Source organism: Propithecus coquereli, unplaced genomic scaffold (assembly GCF_000956105.1).
Source record: "Propithecus coquereli isolate 6110/MARCELLA unplaced genomic scaffold, Pcoq_1.0 Scaffold142, whole genome shotgun sequence".
Lineage (NCBI taxonomy): Eukaryota > Metazoa > Chordata > Mammalia > Primates > Indriidae > Propithecus > Propithecus coquereli.
In genome coordinates, this window is record NW_012138525.1 from 5,520,566 (window position 1) to 5,534,632 (window position 14,067).

Here is a 14,067-nt window from a genome sequence, read left to right on the forward strand (position 1 = left end):
AGTGAGACCCTGTCTCTACTAAAAATAGAAAGAAATTAGTTGAACAACTAAAACTATATATAGAAAAAATTAGCCGGGCATGGTGGTGCACGCCTGTAGTCCCAGCTACTCTGGAGGCTGAGGCAAAAGGATTGCTTGAGCCCGGAGTTTGAGGTTGCTGTGAGCTAGGCTGATGCCATAGCACTCTAGTCTGGGCAACAGAGTAAGACTCTGTCTCAAAAAAAAAAAAAAAAGAAAAAAAAAGAAACAGCTTTATTGAGATAATTTATAGACCATAAAATTCATCCATTTAAATGTACAATTCAATGAATTGTAGCATATTTACAGGGTTGTACATCACCACGATCTATTTTTAGGACATTTTCATCACCCTAAAAAGAAACCTCATGCCCATTGTCAGTCCCCACTTCTGCCCCAAGCCCTAGACAACACTAACATACTTTCTATCTCTGTGGCTTTGTCTTATAATATGTGGCCTTTTGTGTGTGGTTTCTTGCACTAAGCATAATGTTTCTGAAGCTCACCCAAGTGTCAGTGCTTCGTTCCTTCTTATGGCTGAATAACATTCCCTTGTACGGACAGGCCACATTTTGTTGGTCTATTCACCATTTGATGGGCATTTGGGTTATTTCCATTTTTTGCTATTGTGAATAAAGCTGCTGTGAACATTCCTGTATGAGTCTATTGGACATACACGTCATTTCTCCTGTAGAGGTGATTAGGAGTGGAATTGCTGGGTTATATGTAAGTTGTACAATTTTATTTCATTCAGAATTTTTTTACTATTAAATACTTATTTGCATCTATATCTAACATCTTATGAGTTTTATTATTTTTTCCTGTGTTTCGTTATTGTAGAAAATTTGAGGAGCAAAGAAAAACACAAAGAAGAAAATAAAAAATTATTTGCAACCCTATGTCCCAGAGAGAAGCACTGATAACATTTTGGTATTTCTCTTTCAAGTAATTTATTAAGAATGAATAAAAAATAAATGAAATGTTATAGGCTGGGTATGGTGGCTCACAGCTGTAATCCCAGCACTATGGGAGGCTGAGGTGGGAGGATCACTTGAGGTCAAGAGTTCGAGACCAGCCTGAGCAAGAGCAAGACCCTGTCTCTACTCAAAATAGAAACAAATTAGCTGGACAATTAAAAATATATACAAAAATTAGCCAGGCATTGTGGTGCACGCCTGTAGTCCCAGCTACTCGGGAGGCTGAGGCAGGAGAATAGCTTGAGCCCAGGAGTTGGAGGTTACAATGAGCTATGATGATGCCATGGCATTCTAGCCTGGGCAACAGAATGAGACTCTGTCTTAAAAAACAAAACAACCCCCCACCCCCAGCGAAAATGTTATAAGGAAAAGCAGAATTGAACTTTAAAAAATAATTCACTTTTTTCACTACAGTGTATATTTTCTTCTATATATTTTTTAAGAACATGAGTGTTTAAATTGTTGAATGGTATTTCAGTATTTGAATGTAACCAAGTGTAGTTACCGGTTTCCATTTAGTTTGTTTCCAAGCTTTCTGCTTTATAAATGATGCTGTAACAGACAACCAGTCATTCATTATTTAGTTTGCTGATTTTTTCTTAAAATAATTGCCTGTGAGTAGACAGGCTGTAACAATTTAAAATCACATCCTGCCAGGTTCTTCCCCAGAAGGGGACCATCTAGACCATCTAGACCACCTCTGGCAGTGCAGAGGGTGCCTGAATCTGTGACTCTGCCACTCTCACAGACCAAATCACTTCCATGGTAATTTGTATATTAAAATTCTCAGTAAGGCACAGTTTTTTTTTTATGTTGTTAAAATAATTAATTGGGAGGCCATTAGACTGAGATGGCCATGGTACCCTGGGTTTCTGAGAGCTTGTTTGGAGGTTCTAGCAGGGAAGCGCAGCTACTTATATATCCTTGACCAAAGAACGGTGCTCCTCTATCGGGGAAGGCTGTTCTCTTTGACCAAGCGTGCAGCTTCGGGAGGGACGCACATGGAGCAGTGAGGGAGGAAGGCGACACCCGCCTACCCAGCCAGATCAGCCAAATCAACCCTGGTGATCAATGAGGTGACAGATGTCGCAGCCAGATTGCCCTCACATCCTGCCCTGGGTTTCTACGTAAGCGAACTGAAACCCCAACTCAATGTCAAAGGTCATATCCTTTTGTTTTTTGTTTCTAAGAGACATGGTCTTGCTCCGTTGCCCAGGTTGGAGTGTAGTGGCACAATCATAGCTCACTGCGGCCTCTAACTCGTGGCTCAAGTGATCCTCCCTGCATCAGCTTTCCAAAGTTCTGGGATTGTAGGTGTGAGCCACTATGCTCAGCCTAAAAGGAGCCAATCAGAAACCACCAACTAACTTCTAACCAGGTACTTTCCACTGGAATGATCCAGTAAGGCTCTGCTCCACTTTAGCCAATTAAATATTTGCTTTGCTTTCCTTCCAAATTTCCCCTCTAAAGCTTTTCCCTCATGCCCCTTGGGTTTGGAGCTGCCTGATTCATGAATTGCTATTTGCTCAAATAAACTCTTTACAATTTTTAATCTGCTGAAGTTTATCTTTTAACAATATTTATTGGGTAATTGTATTTCCTCTTTTGTGAATTATTTGCTCATATCCTTCACCCATTGTTTTTTAAGTTTTTTATGTTTTAGAGATAGGGTCTTGCTCTGTAGCCCAGGCTGAAGTACAGTGGCCTCCTCATAGCTCATTGCAACCTCAAACTCCTGGACTCAAGCAGTTCTCCCACTTCAGCCTCCCCAGTAGCTGGGACTACAGGCGCAAACCACCACACCTGGCCAATTTTTATTTTTTTTAGAGATGGGGTCTCAGTGTGTTGCTCAGGCTGGTCTTAAACTCCTGGCCTCAAGTGATCTTCCCACCTTGGCCTCCCAAAGTGCTGGGATTACCTGTGTTAGCCACAATGCCTGGCCCTTTGCCCATTTTTTAATGGGTGCTCATGCCTTTATCTTCCTGATATGTAAAATCTCTTTTTATACTACATGCTCCTGGTTCAGTGAAGGGGACTGTCCCCTTCTTCTCTTTTCATGCAGTCTGGCTTCCTTGTTCTGTTCTCTCTGGGCAGCAAACTCCCAACGACATCCCGTGCAGTATAAGTGCTCTTTATTTAAACTCTTAGTGTCTCCCACTTCTGTGAGAGAAGCATGGAGGCCAGAGGTGCGGATCAAGGCAAGTGGGGCAGGAATGGCAGCGGCGACAGCAGCCACAGCCTCCCCTCCCGAAGCTCCAGGAACAAGCGCCTGTCCTACCCTGTCAAACCTTGTTTGGAGCTTAAGGGCTCCTCTATGTGACCGCTGTGCCTTGTACAACAGCTATCTAACCATCTTCCGATTGTTAATTGAACAGAGTCAGCAGGGAGAAAAGTATCCTCACTCTCAGCTGAAGACCTTGCCTCCTGAGAGAACAGACGCTCAGGAGAGGATGCCCTGGAGGCCATGGCCGCAGCCCTCCTGTCCTGGCTGGCCTGTTGCTCCAATGCTCTGCGGATGGCCGGGCCTTCCTCTTACTACTCTGTCCCATTGGCTCCCACCAACTCAGGAACTTGCTCCAGCATCTCCCTCCCCTACTGAGGCGTCCCAGATGGCCTCACTCACACACAGTCTATTCTACCCTTTAGAAAACAAAAATCCTCTGCCTGCTCTTCCCGCAGCTACCAAATGTTTCCTCTCTTTTTTTCCCATAAAGCAAAATTCTCTGAACGACTTGTCTGTGCTTCGGGTTTCTGTTTCCTCTTCTGCCTCTCTCCTGCGACCTTTGAGGGCAGGCTCTCATCCCACTGCTTCCCAGAGACTCCTGCTCTTGTCAAGCCTTCCTATTTTTTTCTTTTCATTAAGCACTATATAACACACTGCATGCTACGTAACACACTGTATAACCTTCTAGCAGGAGTAGATGACCATTACTGAGTTATTTTTTCATCAATCAGGAAAATGCTGCTTTAATCAATGTTCTCCAAACCCTTTGACACATAGTAACGATTAACTCCAGAGATGCGCCTGTCTCTTTCCATCAAATTCCAATGACATAAATAATGGGCAACCCTTTTTTCCTTGCCACTGTTAGTGAACTTGTGGATGTATGCAGTGGCCACTCCAGGGATAATGGCAAGTCCAGGGAGAATCTCGAACCACTCTCGGCACGGTTACCTAGGCCAAAATTCCACTTTTAGGTCCCTTAAAGGTGGCCAGGCTTCAGGTCTTTTTCCCAAGTCTCCTGACTTTAAACGTCACTTACATGCTGATGATTCCCAAATGGGCATCTCCAGCCAGAGGTCTTCCCTGAACTCTGAGGACCTGTCCAAGCTGGACTCTTGATCTTTTTCCCAAACTTGGTCTTGGCAAAGCTCCCCCATCTCAGGAAACCATGACCTCCACTCTTCCAGCTGCTTGTGCCCCAAACTGCAAAGTCTTTCTTTTTTTCCATTTTTTTTCTTCTTCCTCTCACATCCCTCATTTGATTCGTCAGCAAATTATCTTGGTCCTTTTTAAAAAATTATTTAACACCATTTAACAAGAAAGAGGTAGTGTAAACAGGAAAGTTGCACAAAAATATCGTGTCGCTGAGGAAGGCCAGTGCTGGCTGCTGGGAAGCTGAAGCCAGCAGAGGCTGTGGATTTGAGGAAGGAGCATTAAAGCTTGGTTCTTACACTTGAAATCTGTCTGGGATCTGACAGCACCTCCACTGCACTGCTGTCGTTCAGGTCAAGGCCACTGTCCTCACTCATCAGATGAGCACAGTTGCCTCCCTGCCCTTGACCCCCAGTGAATTGTCCATGTGGCAGCCGGGGGCCTCCTCTCAAACCCAGGTCAGATCATGTCGCCTCTCTGCTCAAATCCTCCATGTGCTCACCAGAGTAAAGGCTCACCAAAAGCCCTCTTTGCCACCCTTGTGTACTCTACTGCAGCTTCCCTGGTCACCTCAGGGTCATCTGGCCCAGGCCAGAATGTTCCTGCCGCAAGGTCTTTACCCTGGCTGTTGTTTTTGCCCAGCATCCTCAACCCGTGGAGTGTAGACATCTTCCTTTCCGCCTTATCTAAAGCACAACGCACACTCCCCACTCCTGCCAACCTCATCCCTTTTCCCTGTTTTATTTCCGCTTAGCACTTATCACCATTTAACATACTAGATATTTTTCTTATTTATCCTATTATTTGTCCCAGCTGCCCCCTTGTGTAAACTCCCTGAGGGCAGGGACTTGTGTATATTTTATTCACTGCTGCAACCCCTAGGCACGTAGGTGCTCAGTAAGTATCTGTGGAATGAATGGACACCTTCTTCCCCCATCCCACTTAGGAAGGGGAGGGCAGTATCGTGTTTTGAAAGGTCCCAACACACATCTCCTCGTCACTCCCTTGTCCCACCCCAACTCCTACCAGGGGAGACAAACTGCTGATGGGTTAGGACTGGTGGGTCTGAGTAGGAGGCGACCTGAGTGCCCGAGAACAGAGCATCCTGGATGGGCAGGAGATAGCTGTTTGTCCCTAGGGCGGCCACGCCCAGCCTGAGCCCAGCTTGGGGAGTGGGGCTGTGTACCCTAGAGGTGGGTCATGCAGGTGTGGCATTTTGGAGGTGGCCCAGACTGCAGTTCAGTGCCCTGCTCCTATGATTTCTAACTGAGTAAGCCCCAAGAACTCCAGTGGGACCCTAGAGAAGCAGAGGGTTCTTCCTCCCAATAACTAACATTGGTCTTTGCATCTGATGAGAGGCTGAGGATTAGACATTTTTTTTTTTTGGAGACATAGTCTTACTCTGTTGCCAGGGCTAGAGTGCTGTGGCATCAGCCTAGCTCACAGCAACCTCAAACTCCTGGGCTCAAGTGATCCTCCTGCCTCAGCCTCCCAAGTAGCTGGGACTACAGGTATGCGCTACCACATCCAGCTAATTTTTTCTATTTTAGTAGAGATGGGATCTCGCTCTTGTTTACGCTGGTCTTGAATCGCTCTTGTTTAGGCTGGTCTTGAACCTCCTGAGCTCAAACAATCCTCCCGCCTCGGCCTCCCAGAGTGCTAGGATTACAGGTGTGAGCCACCATGCCTGGCCCCAAGGATTAGACTTAATGGACTTAGAAAGTCAGTGATGCATGCTTCTTGAGCCCCCAAGCTGTGAAGCACGTTCACACTCAATGAGCTGGTGTCCCTGCCTGGCTCTCCCCCAGACCGTGAGCTCTCTGCAGTCCCTCTCTGTGCCCCTCACTACTGTATCCCTAAAGCCTAAAGCATGCCTGGCACATAGAAGGTCACCCACTGTGGTTAAAAAGGACCACTTGAATGGGGGGACTGGGTTGAGGGGAGAATTTTAAGAAAGTCGCTGCATAGGAAGGAGCTCAGAGTTTATGACCATCACTCCTTCCATTTTCTCCATCCAGCTGGTGGAGAACAAGGGTGAAAATTACTATTTCTAATTTTAAACTAAATTTCTCTGAAGAAAAATCCCTTCCTGCATGTAAAAAAGTCTATGGAGGTTAAAAAACTGAGTTCAGCATTAATACTGATGATTCTGGAATAAAAGGAGGAAAAACAAAACCTTGCTGTGCCAGGCAGTGTTTTGGGCTTTACAGGTATTTATTTATTTTTATACAGATGGGCTCTCGCTATGTTGCCCAGGCTGGTCTTGAATTCCTGGGCTCAAGCAATCCTCCTGTCTAAGCCTCCTGAGCAGCTAGGACTATAGGCAAGCACCACCATGCCTGGCTAGTTATTTTCATTTTTTATTTTTCATAGACACAGGGTCTTACTATTGCCCAGGCTGTTCTTGAATTCCTGGGCTCAAGAGATCCTCCTGCCTTGGCCTCCCAAAGTGCTAGGATTACAGGTGTGAGCCACCTTGCCCAGCCCTCCTTTGTAATTCTTATCACAATTGTAACTAATAAATTCTTTGTACTAACTGTAAGACTGTAAGCTCACTGGGGCAAGAACTAGTGCCTAGCTTCCTCTTTAATTCTCACAACAGTCGTGAGAAGCAGGTTTTGTATTCTTTTTTTTTTTTGAAGACAGAGTCTCGCTCTGTTGCCCGGGCTAGAGTGCTGTGGTGTCAGCCTAGCTTACAGCAACCTCCAACTCCTGGGCTTAAGTGATCCTCCTGCCTCAGCCCCCTGGGCAGCTGGGACTACAGGTATGTACCACCATGCCCGGCTAATTTTATATATTTTTAGTTGTTTGGCTAATTTCTTTCTATTTATAGTAGAAGATGGGATCTCACTCTTGCTCAGGCTGGTCTTGAACTCCTGAGCTCAAACAATCCGCCCGCCTCGGCCTCCCACAGTGCTAGGATTACAGGCGTGAGCCACTGTGCCCGGCCTGTATTCTTACTCATCTGGGAAGTTAATTCTTAGTAGGTTAAATATGATCAAATCAAAACCAAGGGGTACTTACGTGAGCTGTTCTAGTTTTCCTTGTGTGATTATCTTTAAAGCATTATAAACATAATGAACATAAGAGTTCACCCTTAGCACTGAAATATACTATTTGCTTTAAAGGTGAATGATCACCGGATGCTGAGGTCACAGCCAAGTTTTCTTTGCTTTCTCTTTTTAAGCAGTTAATGACTGACCCTGGTATTCAAAATAGAGATTAATTTTTAAAAAATACCAACATATTGAACTCTTTACACTATTTTTTCCTCTAAAGTTTATCTTGTGAATATATTTTTTCTCAAATAACATGTAACTGGAAGTTACATACAATCTCCATTATAAAATATGTTCACCTTTAACATATCTGACACAAAAATTTCTCCTATATAAAACTCTGAGTTTATAAAGTTATTTGAAATTTCGTTTTGTTTTTTAATAAAAAGAAACTGAATTCAATGATAAATATCAGCTTCAAATTTTGGCGGGAAGCAAAACCATTCCGCAGCACCTGTTGAAAGGGCCTTTACTGTGCAGGCGTCTGTGCCCCAGACAAGAACATGGGAGAAAACAGGCAAATGCCGTGTGTGGCGTGTGTGAGGGGCAATGAGTTATGCACGTATCTGGGTGCACTGCTTCTCTTGGGGTTGTTCACCAGGTACCTGCCAACCTGCTGGGAAAAAGGAAGATAGAAAACAAAAGCCAGATTCCTAACCCAAAGAAATGGGAGGAAGTGGCAAGGTTTGGGACGACTGAGGCTCCAGGAACCTCTGAGACTGCCAAGGCCTTGACCTTGGGATCTAAAGACACAGAGTTACCTTCGGATGCGGTGGATCTACAAAAACACACACGCACCAATCCAGATGGAATCAGAGCCTGAAGCCAGGGCCTGAGCAAAGCCATGGGAAATGGACTTCTACAGAAGGACCCCGTGAGACCGAGAGGCTGACGGAAGCTTATCTGGTGCATCAGGGACGAGAGAGCAATGCACCTTGTTCCAGTCAGCACACTGCAAGTTTGGTACAGAGCCAGTGGCACCCACACTTGTAGTCATGCTCCTTTTGTGTTTGGGATGGATTCTCCCCTTCTAAAAATGTGCTCTATCTTTCTGTTCTTAACTTCTCTCCCACCCACAAGCTTTCCCATCCTTTCAAGCAGTTAAGGACAAAAAAAAAAAAAAAAAAAAAATCCAGGTTTTAAAACATTCTGCCACAAGTTTTTCTCATAGATATTTTCAATGAGTAAAAAGACCACACTTGAAAGAGATGAACATCTTATCGACATGACTTCCCCAAGTAGCCTCTCTCCCCAACTCTCCCCTATCCCTGTAAACTTGGGGATAGTGGGCAGCAGCGGCAGCAGTGGCCTGTTCCTGCCTCCTTGTAAGGGGGTCCTTCTCATCACGTGGCTATTACAGACCCATCGTTCTGAGGGCTGGCGGCTCTGTGAGTAAAATATCCCCAAAGAGAGCAACTTATTGTCGAAGAGGCTCTCGATCAACCTTGAATTTTGAAAGATGATGTTTTACCAAACAAATTTCTCTCCTGATAATGAGCTTTCCTGTATTTATTAATCAAAGATTAATTAGAATATCTGGTCCAGTATCACCACTCTAAATTGGTAAAATTCTATGCTGAAAAATATGTTTTATGTCTTAGTTGGACTGGGAAGACATATCCAGGAAAATATCTTACTTTTTTAGCCTTAAAAAAGTACTTTTTATTGAAGCATAGTATTAGCTTTTGAAATGCTGAAAATCCTTAAAGACCCCATTTTGATACCTTTGGTCTGCCCACCTGCCCTGCCTCCTAGCCCAAACTAGCCCAACTAGGGCTGATATGTGAGGCTGAGGCTGATTTCGTGAGAAATTACAGAAAGGAGAATAGTAACAGCGGTGGTTAAATTTGTGGGTGCTGGAGTCAAGAGAGTATCAGATGCAAACGCTGCCACGCTGCTTAGTAGCTGTGGACCTTGAGGGAGGTAGTTCACCTCTGTAGGCCTCGGTTGCCTCATCTCTAAACCGAGTTTAATAACAGAGCCTGCTGCAGGTGTCCGTGAGAATTAAATGAGACATACCAAGCACAGCACATGGCACATGGTAAGGATCCCTTAATGGGAAGCTGCTGTCATCACTGTTGCATCCTGGAGATAGCGCCACAGGCGGCAGCTCTTGTGCTGTGTCGCCAAGAGGCCTGGGGCATAGTGGGAGATCCAAGCAGGGAGGTATTTTTTAGATGCTCGCTGGAGTGCAATTATGAACCCAGGAATGATACACCGGGTAAATCTAAGGATAAGTCCCTTTAAATTACCCAGAAAAAGAATAGTTTATTTTAGCAAATAAAAATAAAAACACAAACTTAACTTACAGTTGTAACACAGTAGCAGACCAGCTTCTCCATCTTCGTACACATCAATAGCTGCAACAAAATTAACCTGCAATGGTAACAGGCAATGGTAGTGCACAGGCTGGATGACGGCGCTGCGAAAAGACTTTCTCAAGTTGTGAGCATTTGCGGCGGCCCTTGGTGCTCCACAATCGCAGGGGCGTGGGGTCACGTCTACCTCACCAGCACCCATACAGCCGTGTCGGGGGCCACGATTATAACATACCGTAGGTATGAAAGAAGAAAATCTCTCTTTTCTTTCTCCACCGGGACTTTCTCCTCATCTTTTCATACTCTCTGAGAAGCTCCATATCCAGCACCTCTATTCTCTCTATTAAAATACCTCAGGTTTACACGGTGTGCTCTGGTTCTCAAGCATGTTCACGTGGGTTATTCATTTCACTCTCACACTAACCCCGGAATGTAGACGGTATTATTCCCATTTTACAGATGACAAAAGTGAGGCTCAGAGAAGCCCCTCAGCTGGTAAGCAGCACAGCTGCGATCTGAACCGTGGCGCTATTCTCTTCTTACCTTAGCCCTCTCATGCCTCCAGCTAGTCAAGTCTTTGAGCCTTAAAATCACCAACAGCATGTCCCCACTTCTGCTCTTTCTCTGTCCTGCATTTAAAGAAGGCAGCATGGCACAAAGAGGAGGAGTGTCAGAAGGCCTAGCTAGCTCTGTGACCTCTTGGAACCATGGGTTTTGCGTCTGGGAGAGGGCACTTGATCTGATGACATCCTTGGTCCTCCCTGATTTTCAAAACTCCGACCCTCTAAGAGCTCCTGCTCTTTCCAATTCTTTACTTGTGTCCCAGCCCCGAGAGTCTCCCAAGCATCTGGGGAAGCCACCCTCGCCCTGCTGGAGGCCCCAAGAGCTCACCTCTCTGCCTGCCCCCGAGACTCTGCCAGGTGATGTCCCTTACCTCCTGTCCTTCTCCCTGTCAGATTATTCTTCCATTTCTTGGCTCTTCTCTCACTAGAAAAATGCCTACTTTAATGCTCCAAATTTTGCTTTGTGCTCAAAACCCCCAAATCTATAAGCCCAGGCGCATACTCTCCCCAGAGCTCCAGCCCCTAATCTACGTCTCTTGTCCCGGGAGGGGGCATCATTCCACATCCCGTCACTGACAGCCAGAGGCAGTGGGGTGGGAAGGGGCACAGGCTGGGCACACAGACCCAAGGTCAAGCCCTGCCTGAGCTGCTCGCGGCCTCTGTGGTGCGTGGCAAATGCTTAGCCTCTGGCCCTGGTCTTTGTCTGAGAATCTGGCATGATGACAGTGCCCTTGCTGGACAGTAAATGGAATTCAATGAGACAAAGCAGAGATTTTAGGTTGGGCCTGGCATATAACCAGGACTCAGTAAAAGCTGTTCTCCCTTGTAAACCTTCTTCTTTCTAAACTATCCCCAAAGTCTCAGGGGCTCCATACTCTCACCCAAGTCCAGCATCCTCCTCCTCACAGGATCTCTCGGGTGTCCTTTTTGCATCCCCAGGACACCGTGCCAGGGCCTCCTACTGGCTCGCCTCCCCCAGCCCTGCCCCAGGTCCACCCTGTGCTCTTCCCTCAGGCCCTGTCTCCTCTTCCTGTCATCCCCAGAATGTGCCTTTGCCTCTAAACGTTCTCCTCACTGTGCTAAGTCTCCAACTGGCCACCCTTATCCAGGGCTGCTGCCTGGGCCCCTGTGGCCCTTCCGAGGCAACCCCGCCCCTCCCATATGTCACTAGCTGTCACTGTACTAGGTGCCATTAGGATGCAGAAAAGGATAAGGTAAGGTTCCACCCCTCAAAAAAAAAAAAAAAATCAGAAAAGGATGCAAGTACCTAAAACAAGGTATAATGGGGCAAATGCCACAGTCAAGAGTTGTGGGAGCCCTGGAGGGAATGGGACAGCGAGGACCAGTGGCCACAAGCTCTGGCTCTGGGATCAGAAAGACTCGCCCTGTGTCATGCCCTCATACTTGAGGGTCTCTGTGTAGCCTGCGCCGCCACCTGGTGTGCACTTACCTGTCTGTTCCTGCCGCTCCCTCCCCACTAGAACACTAGGCTTGTGACACAGCCATGTGTGCCATTCAGTGCTGTCCCCTCAGTGCCGAGATCAGGGCCTGGCAGGTGGCAGGGGCAGAATAAACACACCAGACGAATGACTGAATTAATGAAATCCCAGCTCTGTCACTTCAGAGCGTGCACACATAAGCCCGCTGCTCCCCTCTCAGAACCTCAGTCTCTTCATTTGTAAAATGGGAGATGAGAGTAACTACCCTTGTGGGGCCTAGAACTCGCTAACTGCTCAGAAAGTGTTAGCTGACATTATTGCTTAGCCATGGAGCCAGCACCAATGGGCACGTAACATGCGGGACGTCCCCGAGTCCTCTCTGACCCCTGCAGGGCCCCTTCCTGGCCCCACCCCTTGGCTCAGAATCACCTCCTCCTCTGTGTCCCTGTCTGGGTCAGTTTGTTTCACTGCCTCAGCCAGAAGCTTCATGCTGCAGCAGGATGAGTGTGTCTGCTCTGCCAGTCTGCGAGCTTCTCGAGGACAGGAGCCGAGGGCTACGCGCTCTGTGGCCCGGCCTGCCTCCCCCGCTGGCTGTGGAAGCAACAGTGTGCTGGGTTTAAGGGCATGGTCTCTGGAGCCAGCCAGCCGGGGCTCCAGTCTGCTTCTGCCACTTACTAGCTGGGTGGTCTGGGGTAAAATAAGTGACTCCTCCTTCCTGAGTCTCAGTTTCTTTTTATGTAAAATTGGAGAAATGAAGCAGACCTCCCTCACAGATTATTGGGACTATTCTGAGATGCAATGCTTACGACATGCTCTGACACAGGGCCTGGTGGCTGTGCTTATTGTAATTATGGGAGGGTTAACTGTAGTGAGAAAGGTAGCCCTTTGGTTCAGAGATGAGGCCTGTGTGTATCTGGGGTGGGGTGGGAGAGGGACATGGTGGTGACAAGCGTGGAGGAAGTTCAGGCAGCCTTCTAGACCAGGTCTGTGCACAGTGACACCAGGGCAGTACCTGGCATCAAGTCAGTCTACTGGGGGTTTCAGGGCTGTGCTGACAGGCACACGAAGCAGCAGTGTTCACAGTCAGGCTGCAGGACACACAGTGGCAGCTCCAGCCCCAGGGTCAGGATTTAGGGACAGAAGACCAGACTGGACTTAACCACTCCCCCGGGGCACCCCACAGCACCGTGTTCAGACCCGTTACCACTCGGCAGGGAGACCTGCTTCAGGCTTTGATGTGGGTGCCTGTCTCCTCCCTGGGAGAGGATCCTGGCTGGAGTCAGACTCTGCAGCACTGTTTCCTAACCAGGTGACGACAACAGAATCAACTAGGCAGCTTTAAAAAAATACATATTCTGGGTTCTCACTCCTAGAAGTCCTGATATAACAGGTCTGGGGTAGGACACAGGTGTCAGATTTTTATTTTTTAATTAAAAACAAGTAGTTCATTTTACTGGCATTTAAAAATGATAAAAGTAACATAGCGTGGTTGGGAAAATTATTAATAGAAACACAGACTTGTAACAAGTAAGGTAGGTACCTCCCCTGCCCCAGCTCCAGCCCCAGCTGAGAGAGGGAGCCACTGCTGGTTCCACATTCAGCCTTCCCAAGTGACTCCAGGCTCAGTGCCCTGCGAGAACCGCCGGGTTCTGGGTAGACAGTCAAGACAGGGACCTGGGCCCAGTGAATGAGCCAGAGACTCAGATATTGAGACCATGTCTGCAGTTCCTTCGAGAGGAGCCCTTGGTTTGGGGAAAGAGGCCACAGCTGGTGGCTAGAGCTGGGGCAGTAGGTCACAGCAGGCCTGCCCATAAAGGGAACTTGACGTTGACTTTCAGTGCTGTAGTGCTTCTTAAACATTTTCTCTCTTGAGCCAGGATTATCTTAGAACCTGGGGCGGGGTGGAGGCCTGAACTGGGAATCAGATGGCTCTGTGGGGAGAGAGGGTGGGAACGGGAAGCAGGGCAAGCCCATCGACTCTGGCACCTACACAGAGCAGGCGGCAGCGAGTGCAACGTGAACAAAAGTTCACTTGAGGCTGGTTCCATCTCCCTCTCCTGCCCCACTGCACTGGGTGACCAGCTGCAGGAGCATTTTGGTAAAAAGCTAGTCCTGTTCCCACAGGGCCTGTTTCTGACTAGCTATTAGAAAACACATTGCTCATGACCTGTCTCATTTCCTTAGGGCTCATCTCCCCAGTTAGACAGTAAATTCCTCACAAAGATGAATGTGTCTGACTAAGGTTCAAGCCTGCTCAGCAGACCCCCGCCGCGGACTGACAGGAGGAGGGGCTGTGCACGCTGATCCTCTCAGAGCC

The 14,067-nt window shown here is 47.3% G+C and overlaps 1 protein-coding gene across 1 annotated transcript in view; it reads right to left on the reverse strand.

Moving 5' to 3' along the window:
• GARNL3 (GTPase activating Rap/RanGAP domain-like 3) overlaps window positions 1–14,067 on the reverse strand; it is a 74,802-nt gene that overhangs the window by 9,181 nt on the left and 51,554 nt on the right. The window contains exon 20 of the mRNA XM_012639857.1: window positions 9,740–9,806. Within this exon, the coding sequence (XP_012495311.1) occupies window positions 9,740–9,806 (67 nt within the window). The remainder of the gene's footprint in view (window positions 1–9,739; window positions 9,807–14,067) is intronic.